This window comes from Mandrillus leucophaeus, unplaced genomic scaffold (assembly GCF_000951045.1).
Source record: "Mandrillus leucophaeus isolate KB7577 unplaced genomic scaffold, Mleu.le_1.0 Scaffold1150, whole genome shotgun sequence".
In the NCBI taxonomy this organism is placed as follows: Eukaryota; Metazoa; Chordata; class Mammalia; order Primates; family Cercopithecidae; genus Mandrillus; species Mandrillus leucophaeus.
This window is the reverse complement of record NW_012099766.1, coordinates 137,642-155,340: the sequence shown is the minus strand read 5'-3', so window position 1 is coordinate 155,340 and position 17,699 is coordinate 137,642. Positions and strand designations below refer to the sequence as shown.

Sequence of the window (17,699 nt, the reverse complement as noted above, 5' to 3'; positions counted from 1 at the left end):
TCCTAAACCTAGAATTCAAAGAATCAGATAAACTTCTCACAAGCAGCTTTGCTGATCTTTGGCCTTTTGTCTGTTTTTCAGATTCTGAACTTGCCTTGATGTACAACGATTCCTCGGTCTTAGAGAACCATCATTTGGCTGTGGGCTTTAAATTGCTTCAGGAAGAAAACTGTGACATTTTCCAGAATTTGACCAAAAAACAAAGACAATCTTTAAGGAAAATGGTCATTGACATTGTAAGTAGCTGATAAAAGCAAAAAAAAAAAAAAAAAAAAGAGAGAACTGTGATGCAAGTTGTTTATAATTTAGACATAAGAACAAGATGAGTATTAGGTAAAAGGAACTGCATTTCAAAACATATTATGGCCCTTTATATTATAGAAGCTGCCCATGATGCTGGCTGTGATGTTCTGTAATAGGTTTTTCACTTCTAGCAGTTTGGACTTGAGAATAATGTCAGCTCACCCTCATCATTTATTTTCTGGGCCCCTCCAGTCCGGTGGCAGGCAGAGAAAGATGACTAACAAAAGCAGATTGTGTGGGCCACAGCTCAAATGGATTTTTTTTCCACCTTTTCTCATCAGTAGACAGTGCCATTTAGAACATCCATGACTTTACTCTTTTTTCTATGCATCTTATTCAGTGATTATGAGACACAGGAAAATCTCTAGCTTTCAAAAACCTACTCTGTTAAATTTTGTACATACAAAGGCAAGAATGATCTGTCTTTTAAAAGAAAATTAACCAGAATATTTTGTTTCTGAAGCAGTCTTTAAGCAACCTTGAATCAGTTCATCAACTACTTTCTGGTCCAAGGAATGGAAAAAACTTGAAAACGTGTGATGATGTCTTATCCATGGAGATGTCATCCCATTTTTGACCATGAAAGTGGTTGTCAGTACCTAGCATTTCTGTATATTACACACATTTATCTGGGCTTTAGGAAAACTTGATAGCAAAGGGGAAAGGACTCTGCCCTCAAGAAGGAGTAAGGAATTTCTACTGTCATTAAAAGGCATAGTGTTGTTTTGTTCCTTTTTCATTCTCATATTCTGCATAATATTTTCATGTGTAAATTGTTTTCTCTGAACTGTACTCAATAATATACCTTTTGTATTTTAAGGTACTTGCAACAGATATGTCAAAACACATGAATCTACTAGCTGATTTGAAGACTATGGTTGAAACTAAGAAAGTGACAAGCTCTGGAGTTCTTCTTCTTGATAATTATTCCGATAGGATTCAGGTAAAACCTTAATAGAGTTTGCTCTGTGTGTGTGTGTGTGTGTGTGTGTGTGTGATACTTTCAGCAATTATAGGCAGGATTTTTATCCAAATTTTTATTCCTGAGAATTAACCAGGCAAAATTCTACTGGCCTTTTCATTTGCATCTACATTAATTTAAAAAACTAACACTCCACAGAACCAGCCAATTAAGCAGCTCTGAATCTAGTCAACCATGCACATAAACAGTTTCTCTTATGCTATTTAGATGCAGTAGAAGTGGCATAATTTGGAACTATTAATACAAGTGTGAACCATACATAGACACATCATGGTTGAGCTGTTTGGAATAAATCTTACACCATGTGTATTTTTAAGTGTCACAGTCATCCAATGTGAATTTCTAGATTTTTTTTTTTTTGAAAAGGAACAGGAGTGAATAGAGAATGCATCCATCTATTTTAGGTTCTTCAGAATATGGTGCATTGTGCAGATCTGAGCAACCCAACAAAGCCTCTCCAACTGTACCGCCAGTGGACGGACCGGATAATGGAGGAGTTCTTCCGCCAAGGAGACCGAGAGAGGGAACGTGGCATGGAGATAAGCCCCATGTGTGACAAGCACAATGCTTCCGTGGAAAAATCACAGGTAATGCATGAAGTGTACAGTTTTCAGGGATAACAGAGCTACCGCTTTAGCATTTGGTTACTTTGTATTACATATGATAGTATTTTACTGGATTTTTAAAATTACTTTGTTTTTGACAAGCTCAATTTCACCTTAGTATTTATGATCCAAAACACTTTCATTCTTATGACTTACATTCATATAGTCATATAGATATTCTAAGAAGATATTCGTTTATTATGACTATATTCATTTAATATATTCATATACATAGAGCATATGGCATTATTACAGTTATCTGGATTCACCTACAAATTGGTGATTCTAAAATAAGCCCTACCATGTCAACAACTGGAAAATTTTTTATGCTGTGAACATGCTCTTTAACCAAGGGTTCTAGAAGCTAATTTTGACCAGCTAGTAACAATACTTTGTATGGTCTGTTGTCGAAAATAGTGATAATTTTACCAAACTAAATTTAGTAGTCTTCTGTTCAGTATTTTATTTGTGGGCCATGATCTAGTTAAGCTTTTCCACTGTTTCTTAGTCCCAAGTCCTTTACTCATACTGGATTTTTTTCTTAACTAGGTGGGCTTCATAGACTATATTGTTCATCCCCTCTGGGAGACATGGGCAGACCTCGTCCACCCTGACGCCCAGGACATTTTGGACACTTTGGAGGACAATCGTGAATGGTACCAGAGCACAATCCCTCAGAGCCCCTCTCCTGCACCTGATGACCCAGAAGAGGGCCGGCAGGGTCAAACTGAGAAATTCCAGTTTGAACTAACTTTAGAGGAAGATGGTGAGTCAGACACAGAAAAGGACAGTGGCAGTCAAGTGGAGGAAGACACTAGTTGCAGTGACTCCAAGACTCTTTGTACTCAAGACTCGGAGTCTACTGAAATTCCCCTCGATGAACAGGTTGAAGAGGAGGCAGTAGGGGAAGAAGAGGAAAGCCAGCCTGAAGCCTGTGTCATAGATGATCGTTCTCCTGACACGTAACAGTGCAAAAACTTTCATGCCTTTTTTTTTTTTAGCAGAAAAATTGTTTCCAAAGTGCATGTCACATGCCACAACCACGGTCACACCTCACTGTCATCTGCCAGGACGTTTATTGAACAAAACTGACCTTGACTACTCAGTCCGGCGCTCAGGAATATCGTAACCAGTTTTTTCACCTCCATGTCATCAGAGCAAGGTGGACATCTTCATGAACAGCGTTTTTAACAAGATTTCAGCTTGGTAGAGCTGACAAGGCAGATAAAATCTACTCCAAATTGTTTTCAAGAGAGTGCGGCTCATCAGGCAGCCCAAAAGTTGATTGGACTTGGGGTTTCTATTCTTTTTATTTGTTTCCAATATTTTCAGAAGAAAGGCATTGCACAGAGTGAACTTAATGGACGAAGCAACAAATATGTCAAGAACAGGACATAGCATGCATCTGTTACCAGTAGGAGGAGGATGAGCCACAGAAATTGCATAATTTTCTAATTTCAAGTCTTCCTGATACATGACTGAATAGTGTGGTTCAGTGAGCTGCACTGACCTCTACATTTTGTATGATATGTAAAACAGATTTTTTGTAGAGCTTACTTTTATTATTAAATGTATTGAGGTATTATATTTAAAAAACTATGTTCAGAACTTCATCTGCCACTGGTTATTTTTTTCTAAAGAGTAACTTGCAAGTTTTCAGTACAAATCTGTGCTACACTGGATAAAAATCTAATTTACAAATTTTACTTGCACCTTATAGTTCATAGCAATTAACTGATTTGTAGTGATTCATTGTTTTATATACCAATGACTTCCATATTTTAAAACAACAGAAAAACAACTTTATGTTGCAGGAAACCCTTTTTGTAAGTAAGTCTTTATTATTTACTTTGCATTTTGTTTCACTCTTTCCAGATAAGAGCTCTTCACCAGTGTTTTTCTTCAGTGTGCAAAGTGACTAATTGTTCTATAATACTTTAATGTGTGTTATATCAAATATGTCTTAAGCTTCATGCGAATTCAGTCATCAGCTGGTGTTGTCTGAAGCAAGTGGGAGATATATAAATACCCAGTAGCTAAACCGGTCAGTGTTTTTGAGATATTTTCCTACTTAGTATCTCCTAATAACGTTTTGCTGTGTCAATAGACATGCATTTCACAAGTGCATATCTTTCTAATAATCTGCACATTTCATGCTCATTTTTATTGTTTTTACAGCCAGTTATAGTAAGAAAAAGGTTTTTCCCCTCGTGCTGCTTTATAATTTAGTGTGTGTTTGAACCTCTGTCCATGTTTGCTAGATGAGGTCTTGTCAAATATATCACTACCATTGTCACCAGTGAAAAGAAACAGGTAGTCAAGTTAGGGTTAACATTCATTTCAACCATGAGGTTGTATATCATGACTAGATTTTACTCTTGGTTTACAGAGAAAAGTTAAACAGCTAACTAGGCAGTTTTTAAGAATATTAACAACATATTAACAAACACCAGTACAATAACTAATCCTCTTTGGTTTTAATGATTTCACTATGGGATTAAGAACTATATCAGGAACATACCTGAGAAATGGTTTTAAGTATAGCAACTACTCTTCCTTAATGGACAGCCACATAACTTGCAGGAATTGCTTTATCACTTATCCTCGATCTATAAGCATATCTTGCAGAGGGGAACTACTTCTTGAAACACATGGAGGGAAAGAAGATGATGCCACTGGCATCAGAGGGTTAGTACTGTGATGCATCCTAAAATATTAGATTGATAAAAATTCTGCTTAAATAAAAAATTAGAGATCACTCTTGGCTGATTTCAGCACCAGGAACTGTATTACAGTTTTAGAGATTAATTCCCAGTGTTTACCTGATTATAGCAGTTGGCATCATGGGGCATTTAATTCTGACTTTATTCCTATGTCAGTCTTTGTAATAAAGTCTTTACCTTCTCTATGAAGACTTTAAAGCCCAAATAATCATTTTTCACGTTGATATTCAAGAATTGAGATAGAGGCCAAAGTGGGTATCTGACAAGTGGAAAATCAAACATTTAAGAAGAATTACAACCCTGAAAAGCATTTCTATTTGGAACTTCTCAAGGAGCCTTCCAGGGACTGGAAACTAAGTCATCAGCCAGGGAAATGACTCAAGCTGAAGACAGTCCCCTGAGATCTGGCTGATGCTTAGATCCTTTGAAATAAAAATTATGTCTTTATAACTCTGATCTCTTACATAAGGCAGAATAGGAATCAACTAGTTAATTGCAAGGTTTCTACTGTCTTTCCTCTGTAAAGATCAGATGGTGATCTTTCAAATAAAGACATATATTTGACCAAGTAGTTTCACAAGAACATTTGGGAACTTGTTTCCTTTTAAGTTTATTTGTCCCTGAGTGAGGTCTAGAAAGAAAGGCAAAGAGTCTAGAATTTATTCTTCTTTCCAAAACATTCTCATTCCTGTCCTCCCTACACTTAGTATTTCCCCCACAGAGTGCCTAGAATTTTAATAATGAATAACATAAAAAGCAGCAATATGTCACTTAACAAATCCAGACCTGAAAGGGTAAAGGGTTTATAACTGCACTAATAAAGAGAGGCTTTTTTTTTTTCAGTTTGTTGGTTTTTAATGGTACCACGTTGTAAAGATACCCACTAACAGACAATCAAATTGCAGAAAAGGCTCAATATCCAAGAGACAGGGACTAATGCACTGTACAATCTGCTTACCCTTGCCCTTCTCTCTCGCCAAAGTGTGCTTCAGAAATACACACTGCTTTAAAAAAGAATATCCTTTTACAAGTGGCTTTACATTTCCTAAAATGCCATAAGAAAATGCAATATCTGGGTACTGTATGGGGAAAAATATGTCCAAGTTTGTGTAAAACCAGTGCATTTCAGCTTGCAAGTTACTGAACACAATAATGCTGTTTCAATTTTGTCTTCTTTTGTATCAGTTAAAATTCACAATAATGTAGATAGAACAAATTATAGACAAGGAAAGAAAAAACTTGAATGAAATGGATTTTACAGAAAGCTTTATGATAATTTTTGAATGCATTATTTATTTTTTGTGCCATGCATTTTTTTTCTCACCAAATGACCTTACCTGTAATACAGTCTTGTTTGTCTGTTTACAACCATGTATTTATTGCAATGTACATACTGTAATGTTAATTGTAAATTATCAGTTCTTATTAAAACATCATCCCATGATGGGATGGTGTTGATATATTTGGAAACTCTTGGTGAGAGAATGAATGGTGTGTATACATACTCTGTACATTTTTCTTTTCTCCTGTAATATAGTCTTGTCACCTTAGAGCTTGTTTATGGAAGATTCAAGAAAACTATAAAATACTTAAAGATATATAAATTTTAAAAACCATAGCTGCAGGTCTTTGGTCCCAGGGCTGTGCCTTAACTTTAATCAATATTTTCTTCTGTTTTGCTGCATTTGAAAGGTAACGGTGGAGCTAGGGCTGGGCATTTTACATCCAGGTTTTTAATTGATTAGAATTCTGCCAATAGGTAGATTTTACAAAACCACAGACAACCTCTGAAAGATTCTGAGACCCTTTTGAGACATAAGCTCTTAAGTACTTCTTGCCAGGGAGTAGCACTGCATGTGTGATGATTGTTTGCCATCTGTTGATCAGCAGCTACTTCAGCTACTTGCATTTGATTATTCCCTTTTTTTTTTTTTAAACTCGGAAACACAACTGGGGAAATACATTCTTTCCCAGTGATTGATTATAAGCAATCTTTTTTTTTAAAGTCTTTTTAGCTTCTAGAGCTCATAGGAAAATGAACTTGGTTTGAAATTGGAGCCAGAGTTTACTCGTGTTGGTTATCTATTCATCAGCTTCCTGTCATGTTAAGAGAATATATTAAAGAGAAAATACCATTTTTTAATCCTAAAATTTTTCTTCCACTACGATAAACCAAATGTCCTTACATACATGTAAACCCATCTATTTAAACACAAAGTTGTGTCTGATGTCAGTTTACATAGCAGAAAGCATTCACCATCCTCTAAGATTTGTGTCTGCAAAACTTTCATTGCTTTAGAATTTTAAAATTTAACCTTGTACAATGGCCAGCCCCTAAAGCAGGAAACATTTATAATGGATAATATGGAAATGTCCTCCCACTACTTGCCCAGCCCTTGAATCACGTGGCTTTTCAGTGAAAGGAAAGATTCTTTTTCTGGGAAAAATGAGCCTCCTATTTTATTTTATTTTATTTTTTGACACAAACTGTAGATTTTAGCAGCCCTGGCCCAAAGAAATTTGATTACTTTTGTTTTAAACAGTACAAAGGGGACACTATAATTACAAAAACATCCTTAACTGATTTGAGTTGTTTTTATTTCTTTGGATATGTTTTCAGAGTGGTAAATTGTGTGTGAGAATTACAAATGATTCTTTTAGTGGTTTCTTAGCCTCTCTTACAGCCCACGGGGATAGTACTGTACATCAATACCTTCATATGAAATTTTTATATGCAATGAAAATAAAAGCATGGGTTGATTCTGCCTATTTATGACTCAATATTTTACAAATAAAAGATTATTCATTTTATAGTTCAATCAGCACGTTTCTTAGGATACTGAACGTGGTTGAAAGGAGAATAGTGACATCATAAGTTAGTACTGATATTCATAACCAAATGAAGCCAACTCGAGTTATTTTGCTACATTAAAATTACCAAAATTACTTAGATGGCCTATAAAATTAAGCACGGTATTTTCTAAGCAAGCTTTGGAAGGGGCCTTCTATACTTAATTGAATTTTCTGGGATACTGAAAATTATTCAGACACTTGACAATTATTTGTCGGTTACCTACTCTGCAAACTACAAAGTTTTAAGGATTCAACAATAAGTTAATGAGACACCATATTTGCTTTCATGGAGCTTACAGTCTGGAGGGGACAAAGGCATTAAACAATTCAATACTCATATAATTATATACATGATCAGTACAATGAAGGAGCTCAGTGGGGTGAATAAGCAGAAACCTGAACTTGATCTATTCCGGAGGGCCAGGGAAGGCTTCCTTGAGGCCTTGAGAAAGTGATTTGCATCTGAGTTCTGAAGGATTTTAAGAGGTAACTAGGGGAAAAGTTGATAGAAAGAGGAAGGGGATCCAGACAGGAAACATTTGCAAAGATCTTGAGGCATAAATGAGCTTGAGACATCTGGAGAAACTGAGGAAAAGTGAGAGAGTAGGTAGGGCCTGGAGCCGCAGAGCCATTGCTAACCATCCTGTGTGAGAGCTCCCCCATTCTGTAGCTTTATTCTCATAACCCTGCTCCATTTTCTTTATAACACTTCTCACAGATTTATATACGCAGCTGTTTTTGTTGTCTGTCTCTCCCACCAGACCACAGCTCCGTGAGAGCAAGCTCTTTGCTTACCAATGTATCACTAGCACTTAAAACTATGCCTGGTTCACAGTAGGTTCTTAATATGTGTTGAATATAGCCACCAAATTGATACTGGATATAATTCAATCTGATAAGATATTTTGAGATATTAAAGAGTTTTTAACTTGATACCATAAGAACTTTGTTTGTTTTTTGTTTTTGAGCTTACTAAGATCCTGGATGAAGAGTTTAGAGTTTCCTATCTCTTTGCTAACTAAAAACTCTGTTTGCTTATTCCTCACAAATTCTTTTTTCTAAATGACAAAACAATCCATTTGTCATGATAATGAGAGCAAAGAAATCAGCACAAATTTAATCCCCTGATAATCTCCAAACCATGCCAGCAGAATAAGGGTAATTAAACAGAGTATCTATGCTTAGCCTCTCCACCATTTCTCCTGCCACAACAGTCCTGATAGCCCAAAGCTGCCAAATTTGTGCCTTCCTGGGAATAACTGTTTTAAAATCAAGCTCCCTTCCCCAAAGCCATGACCCCAAAGTGAGACTATGGAACTAAGGAAGCAACTCCCTTCTTTTCCCGACTTGCCATACTTGCTGGTCAAGGCTAATTTGGGTAGTGTTGGGCCTGAACTCACATTAAAATCACTGACCTGGAAACCTTTCCTCAGGACACGGCTTTGGACCCACAACAGCAACATTCCACCAAAAAACAAACCAAAACCAAAAACATTCCCTGTTGCTAGAGAGTACCACCAACCCTCCAAGGCGAGGACAACCTTGTGTCAGTGGAATCATACCTAGGTTTTCTCATCCTTCTGATTTGGGTACTGCATCCCACTCAGCTACTCCGACAGCTCCAAATACTCAAGATCAAACTCAGTGCTATGGGTATAAATATTGAATTTGTGCACCTAGGAAATACTACTTTCTTTATTTCCTTTAAAACAATCTGGACTCAGGGCTCCAGCCAGTCACACACTATTGGGAATTTCCATCTGTCATTAGTGGCACAGCTCCTCTCTCTCCTAACATAAAAGTTATCTTATTTCCAACATAATCTGAGTATCAGACCTCTGTGTGGTTCCAGCAGAGGTTCCTTACAGTCCCTCAGCTCTTAGCTTCCTGGCCACACGTGGTGTACCAGGAATATATGCTGGTTTGAGGCCCTGCTTCCACACAGGGTGTGCATCAAAAGAGCCTATCCTTCCGGTGTTTTATTACACCTTGCTGTGGTCTGAATGTCTGTGTTGAAATGCTAACCCCTAGGTGATGCTATTAGGAGATGGGGCCTTTTGGGAGATAATTAGGTTATGAAGGCGGAGTCCTCATGAATGGGATCAGTGCCCTTATAAAAGAGGCCCGGGACCTTGTTCAACCCGGCCACCATGTGAGGACTCAGCTAGAAGTTGCCATCTGTGAAAATGAAAGCAGGTCCTCACCAGACACCAAATCTGCCAGAACCTTGATGTTGGACTTCCCAGCCTCTAGACTGTCAGAAGTATATGTGTGTTGTTTATAAGCCACCCGCTTTATGGTATTTTCTTATAGAAGTCTAAGGAGACTAAGACATACCTACTGAAATTACTACAAAAAAGCAGTACTCTCCTTTTCCTAATTATCAACCCACTCTCCTCCTTCTCTCTCCTTCCTTCCTTCTTTTGCTCTCCAATGAGATTAGGCTTAAAAATAAAAACAAAACAGACTAGAGGTAGTTGTGACTTCCATTTGCTTCTGCTCTCCACTCTACAAAAACCCTGGTTATTATTTTAAATATGGAGACGAAAAAAGATATTGGAAGAGCATATATTAAATAATAGTCCATTAACCTTCCACACAGGGTTGGCAACATCTAGATCCAACAATGTTCACTGAACATTTTGAGATGTGGGAAGGTGAGGAAATTGTCTCCAGGAGGAAGTCATCAGGACCTCCCATACTTCCTATGTGGGAACACAGGGAAAGAGGCATTTTTTCCTGAAGCCTCTGTGTTCCAATGCTATCCCTGAACATCTATTCCCAGCTCTCACTTAGCTGTTTCAATGACAAGATACAGCACTTGAAAATTTACAAAGTGAGGGTCATATTTGCTCCCTGCTGCAAACCCCCATCCTGCCATTCCAGGACCCTGTTATGGTCCACAAGTGGCATTATGATTCACTCTATTTTGTAGCTATGAAAAGTGAGGCCCAAGAAGGTTAATTGACTTGGTTAAGATTATTCACAGGCTAAATACTGAGACTAATGACTTGCAAACTACAGATTTGACAGAATTCTTAATGCTATCTCTACATCCTATTTCTGTTGAAGACCAAAAGTGACTGTTGCGTTGCCTTTGATCTCCTTTGACCATCCTTCATTACAGATTTCAGTAATTTTACAGTCCAAAGCTAGGTGACTGATATTACATCATATGCATTTGTTAACTCACCCTACGTCTGCGTAGCGTTGCTATATGGTCAGAATTCTCCAGATTGAGTGGGAAACTTGGAGTTAAAGAGCCCCTGACTACCTAAAAAAATTATAGAAAATGAAAGAAGCTGTCAAGAAAGTAAGGAGCAGAGATGGGAGCGTGCCTCTGCCTGGCGGAGACTCACAACATGGGGCAAGGCAGATCTTAGAGCAACTTCTTGCAGGACGTATTCCTCAATGAAAGGAATGGAGCGCGGGCAGCATCCGGCTTAGGCTGGAGCCCCTTCCACCATCATGGCTGTTTAAGCAAGGTGTTTGCCAGGTGCTCACAAATCCCAAGCCAACAGACATGGTTTCAGGACCTGAATCACACAAACATATTTCTGAAAGGCTCTATCACCTGAGAGTTGCTTTTCCTTCCCTCCTTGTTTTTAAACCAAAAAGCAGACCAAGTGCATAGTGGCAAACACTTGCTCAGCACCCATCCATGCAAGGCACTGCTTTACCACCAGGCTGCATTAATTCGAGAACCCAACCGTCTCTCACCTTGCATCTTCTTCACACTTTGCTCATTTTCTCTCTAACACTGATGGTTTCTGTTTCCTGCTGTTCAGTTACAGCATCTGGGAAGAGAGTGGCAGAGAATGCCAGGCGACTGCACCCTGCCACAGTGGGTCAAGCAGAGGCTGGGTGCTGACACCCATCTTTACCCAGCAGAAGTCAGTGGTTCATGGGTGGGGAACAAAGCTCACGACAGCTGCTGCAGTCCAGAGAACTGTCCGCCATAGAAGACTCAGGAAGCAGTCCCCGACCCCGACCCTCTGTGCTTTTTGAAGCCGTGTCTGGTATCACATGGAATTATGCAGTAGTCATAGAATATCTTTGAAAACTTATATTCTAAAAATAATTGCTGGGATCAGTGATTAAAATATCTAATGAATGGACTGGAAAAGTCGAAAACAAGCAAAGGTGAGAGAAAAAAATTGAGGAAAACTGGGAGAAAGTGAAGGAAGGTGGACCCTTTGTGCCACAGCATCCAAGGACAGTTGATGATACCTTCTGTTCCCCACAGGACCAGGTTCCTGGTGCTTAACGTAATGCATAAGGCCCTGAAGGATCTAATCAAACTAAATCATCCCCAACTCCTCCCTCCAGCCCCACATAAATACCCCTGTGCCTCAGCTAAATGCTGCCTTGACATCTTGCCTTTACATCTCTCTGCCTGGAAAACAGCTCATCCCTCTTGATCCAGTTTAAATACACCTTTGTCTGGAAAGCCTTTCCCATTAGTATTTTATACACACCCCTATAATATTTCCCCTAAAATATGTTGTATTTTTTAAAAATATTTTCTTCTCTCACTAGATTGTGAGATTTTTATTTTTTATTTTTGAGACAGTCTTACTCTGTCACTGAGGCTGGAGTACAGTGGCGCAATGTTGGCTCACTGCAATCTCTGCTTCCTGAGTTCAAGTGATTCTCCTGCCTCAGCCTCCTGAGTAGCTGGGATTACAGGCATGTACCACCACATCCAGCTAATTTTTGTAATTTTTTAGTAGACATGGGGTTTCGCCATGTTGGCCAGGCTGGTCTCAAACTCCTGACCTCAGGTGATCCGCCCACCTTGGCCTCCCAAATTACTAGGATTACAAGTGTGAGATACCACGCCTGGCCTAGATAGTGCAATTTTTAAACAATGTATTCCTTTTTGGTTGCTAGTAAGGAATTAAGTAAGGATATTAATATTTGACTATTCTTTCCCCACTAACACCAACTCTTCTCAAAATGTGGTCCTTGAGCTGAAATTAATGTGAACTAGGATCTTGTTAGATTATTATCTAGCCCCAGACCAAGCCTCCAGGAAAAGACTCTCTAGGGGTGGACCCTAGAACCTGTGTTTTAACAAGTACTCCAGGTGATAAGTATGCTCCCTAAAGTTTGAGAAACACTGTTCAAAGCATCATGGAGATGTTTTTCTATCTTTGTTTTTTTTTTAAGAAGCAAGTTAATAATCTCAACCACCTTTCTAATGTATTGCATTTACTCAAAGGGATACTTGTTGCTGCAGGAGTTACAACAGATGACCTAGTGAGGGCCACAGGCAGTCTGAGGAACAGTTGTATTCCATGTTTGGCCAATGTCCATCAAGAAAGAAAGGAATAGTGAAGCCAGCTATTAGCTCCCTCCGGCAGAGGAAACCTGGGACTGGGAGTCACCATCAGGCAATAATGGCATCACAAGCAGGCATGGGTTAAAGATTTAAATGTTGTAAAAAGAGAGAAAAACCAGAAGGAAATTACATCCACAGGATCCCTGCAAGAACATTAATGTAATGAACAGAAATCAAACACCTTCTCAGTCTTCAGGTGCCCTATTCAGGCTCACTCTGCTAATCACACAGCTGAGTGCCCCTCTGCTTTTGTAACTGTGTGAAACCACACATCCCAACCCAAGATGACTGGGGATCTACCACCACAAGGGGCCACCAAAGAGCCAAATGACACAACCCAGAAGTTCAGTGGTGGTAACACTCCATGGGGTTAACTTTAACTACTGGGAAACTAGAGATGGGAAGGAGCCAGTAAATTAATTTCTTCTTCTCTCCCAAGACTATACTGAGCCATAGCCTCCCCCTTGAAGCCCATCAGGATGATTCTGCAGTTCCATGTCAGCAGGAGCGCCTACCAAGCGACCTGCAGTGTCTCTTGGCTGCTCCTTGTAAGTCAGTAGCCAGCATAGAAACATCTTCCCTACTTTCCTGTATTTCTTTGTCCTTACTTGCTTCATTTTGCCTTGACCTTTTTTTCCTCACCCCTACTGCCAAAGGCTTGTACTTCCCAAATAAAGTCTGTCACTCTGATCCCTCCTTCACACTGTTTCTAGGGATGCTGAGCTAAATACCGCCCTGTACATTCAGAACAGCAGATGTCAAATTTCTGTATATATATTGGAGTGCATTAAGTATTTAAAATCAACCTTTGGCTATGAGAGGTAGGGACTGTGCCTTATGTATCATTATTTTTCCAGAGCTTAGTTCAGTGTCTGCCATGTAGCAAGTATTCATTTAACAGGAAAAGAGAAAGACAAGTAATTGCCTGAATGAATGAGGTTGATGGTGAAGAATGGGTGGGAAGGGCATTAATTGGCCTAGAACAGATTAGACATTAAGTAAGGAAGAGTTGAGACAGTTAAGGGGTCAAAGGCTGCTGAAAAAGAATATGGAACAGGAATAGAAGTTGAAGGAATCAGGCATTTTCCCTAGAAACAAAGGGTACGGGAAGGGTAAGAGACAGACACTTCACCGTCTGGGAATGTTTATCCATACTCGTTATTAAAGACACACTTGGTTGCCTACTTAATTATTACCAACCCTCTACCCCCACTTTCTTCCTGGCATATATAAGTGGGATTTTGTTCAGATCTTGTGAAGTCAAGCCTTCCGGGGAGATCCAGCCTCTCCTCAGTTCTGTAGGCTAATTCTGAGCCTTTTATGGTAATTTCTCTACCCTTGCCAGTGATTAGGTTAGGACAAGCTTGCCATGCTGCAATTGTAGACAGTGAGACACAGGTTGGCTTCTGGGAAAATATCCCCAACTCTTACAAAGAAAAGACAGAACAGAACATTTTTTCTTCTGGGCTTTGGAAATTGTTTTCAAAGATGTCATGGTTAGGCTATTATCTTGAGACCATGAAAGGAACTATCTGACTACACAGACAACATACTGAAACTGGCAAAGCAGAAGTTAGACAGAACTTGAATCTTTAAAGATGTGTTTGAGCTGCTGAAATAATCAGCCCTACTTTGAAACTTATTAAAATAATAACTAGTTATTATTTAAGCCATTTTAGTTGAACCTGCTATTATTTGCCCCTGAAACAATCTAACTAATATACTCTTAGTCCATTTGTATTGCTATAAAGGAATACCTGATGTTGGGTAATTTATAAAGAAAGGAGGTTTATTTGGCTGACAGTTCTTCAGGCTGCACAGGAAGCATGGCTCTACAGCTGCTTGGCTTCTGGTGAGGCCTCAGGAAACTAACTCATGGCAGAAACAAGGGGAGCTGGCATATCACATGGTGGGAGGAGGTGGCAAGTAGGCAGGGAGGAGATGCCATGCTCTTAACCAGCTCCTTCATGAACTAATAGAGTGAAAACTTACACATTACTGCAAGGACAGCACCAAGTGGATCAAGAAGGATCATGGCCCAAACACTTCCCAACAGGCCCCACCTTGAATACTGGGGGATCAATTTCAACATGAGACTTGGAGAATACAAATATCCAAACTATATCATACACCTACTCTTTGTTCTAACAATGTGCTGGTGAGTCTGGGCTGCGGGTCAGGGATAAAGGTACCTGGCACAGTGGAAATGTTGGGGCTTTGGCCCCAAATTAGCTGGTGACCTTAGGCATGTTAATTCATCTCTACTTTATTTTAAATAAGGGAATTATGAATTGGAATCTTCTCTACATCCTGCACAGTATTAGAGCAAATGAATTTATAAACTCAGTGTAAACATTAGATAAAATTTTTCAAACACTAAGCTTCTGATCCAGAGTAGATAATAAAGTCAAAAGATGGTTGCAATGAGCACTAAACATGAACTAAAATAGAACAGAGAATATCACTGTGTGCTGAACATAAAAGTTTCGTTTTCTGAAATTGCTTCATTTACATGCATGCATGAGTGCACTTGTGTGCTTGCACACATATACAAATGTTGCCAAGTAAAATATTTTTAAAAGCATACGAAGCATGGATTTAGAACAAACTCCGAAGCATGGATTTAGAACAAACTCAACACCAGAGACAACTAGAGGAACCTAAGTCTCTCACCAACCCCCACTCCTGACAATTTACCTGCCATCCATGATTCAAAATGGTTTCTATAGAGAAATAAAAATTGATTCAAAAGGGAGACCTAATGAGTAACATAATAGGGAACCATTGATTGTTTTAGAGTGGTATGATGGAGCAGTGGGTAAGTAAATCACTCAACACTGGTACTTCAGACTGCCAAGAGAGGAGAAAACAGAGACAAAGTGATTTCTGAGCTTTTGACAACTTTTTTTTCTCAAAGTAGATTGAAGATATTATGTGCCATCTTATATATGTTAGTAAACAAAGGTAATATCTACACTTAGGAATACTTCATGTAAGGCTTGTCTGGAAACTAAAATCTGGACTATAAAGTTCTTGGGGGTTAGATATGTATCTTAGACTTCTTTGTGTCTTGAATTGTGCATAGCCTAGTGCTGAATAGATATGTAAGCCACTCATTTTTGTGCAATTAACTACTGCAGAATTTTCAGACTAATATATTCTTTTTTGTTGTTTTGATCCTCTGCTGAATCATGAGAAAAGTTCTCAGGTGAACTGCAGTGACGTACAGTGTCTTACTGAAAAAGAAGGAAAATAATCAGATGTACCCCAGAAACCCTAGGATATGGGAGGCTCATCTACTGGCCACTCCATGGGAAACTTACTTGCTTTGGGGGACAGTTAGCTTTGCTCTATTTTGTGGGCACAGGGTTTTGTCTTGTTTTTATACTCCCTTATTCCCAGCAAACATCCTAAAAGGATGTGGGTAAAAGAAAAAGAGAATGAATTTTGCAATTCTACTCACTGCCTAGAAACAGACAGAAAGAGACACATGAGTAGAGGTGGAGTTTACCATCACCCTTAATCATCTGGAACCTACGTGTGTGTAAAAGGCAAGAAAACAGCCATTACCAGGAGGCACTCACCTTCACAGTTTCCACCACCTATTCCACCCCTCCGTGTCACACTACCCAAATTGCTACACCAATCACAATTGCCCTCTTGTTCAAAGAAAAGAATATCATGGATTTCTTTCCTGGCAGTTCTGCTGTCGATTGTTTTTGTTCTTTTAATAGGCAAGGTGAGAAGTTTAGGAAAAAAAATATTCAGATAATTCACCTGGGAGTAGGGTAGGGACCTGAGGCATGCAGAGAGAATGACAAATTCAAAATCAACCAAGCCATAACTGCCTGTTCTACTGACCACTGTGCCAAGTACCTCAAAAGAGTAGGTCTTGATTCTTCCTTTTGAGGAGGTTTCAGTTTGGTTGGAAAGGAATGGGGGAGGGGCCAGGTACAGTGGCTCACACCTGTAATAGCAGCACTTTGGGAGGCCGAGGTGGGTGAATTGCTTGAGCCCAGGCATTTGAGACCAGCCTGGGCAACATGGCAAGACCCCATATCTACAAAACAATACAAAAATTAGCCAAGCATGATGGCATGCACCTGTAGTCCCAGCTACTCGGAAGGATGAGGTGGGAGAATCACTTGAGCCCAGGAGGTTGAGGCTACAGTGAGCTGTGAACATGCTTCTGGGCTCCAGTCTGGACTACACAGCAAGACTCTGTCTCAAATAAATAATAAATAAATTTTTTTTTAAAAAGGGAAAAAAAGAAATGGGGAATGGAAGAGGAAGGAATCCAGGGGAAGAAGAATGATCACTAAGATTGCATCACACCTCTGCTGTCTCGTTTCAACTCTACACCAATCCAATATTCCCTTCATTTGACAGAGAGGTCAAAAGAGGCTGGGAAGAATAAGGTCGCCCAATAAAAATGTCAAAGCTGATATGGGAACATAGCCAGTGTGTCTCTAAAGTGCCCTGTGTCCCTTGGGGAAGAGAATATTTAACTTGATTGTTGCTTCAGTTTTTTTTTTTCTATGTCAGCTATCAGTTTCTAAGGCATTACTTAGGGGATTTCCTTTATTTTCTTTTTTAAAAAATCTCAAATTTCCCTCTCATTTAATAATTGTAATTTCAGTGCCTAACATGTAAGACAAAATACTTTCCAAACATTTTTTTTCAAAATTTTTGCACCAACTGTAGTCACCTCACTGGAACAGTTTTGTTTCCTTAAATAATATACAATGAACTTGTTCATATCAAAGATGTACACCACTATTAAATACAAACAGCTCGGCTGGGTGTGGTGGCTCATGCCTGTAATGTCAGCACTTTGGGAGACTGAGGCAGGTGGATCATCTGAGGTCAGGAGTTCAAGACCAGTCTGG

General features: G+C 39.1%; 1 protein-coding gene across 7 annotated transcripts in view; it reads left to right on the top strand.

The window, feature by feature from the left end:
* Positions 1-8,407, top strand: part of PDE4D (phosphodiesterase 4D, cAMP-specific) — a 1,430,592-nt gene extending 1,422,185 nt beyond the window's left edge. For all 7 annotated transcript variants that reach the window (XM_011998004.1, XM_011998011.1, XM_011998038.1 and 4 more), the window contains 4 exons: positions 82-236; positions 1,124-1,246; positions 1,690-1,872; positions 2,440-8,407. In XM_011998004.1, coding sequence (XP_011853394.1) covers positions 82-236; positions 1,124-1,246; positions 1,690-1,872; positions 2,440-2,856 — 878 coding nt within the window. In that variant the 3' untranslated portion in view covers positions 2,857-8,407. The remainder of the gene's footprint in view (positions 1-81; positions 237-1,123; positions 1,247-1,689; positions 1,873-2,439) is intronic.
* The last annotated feature ends 9,292 nt before the right edge of the window (positions 8,408-17,699 follow it).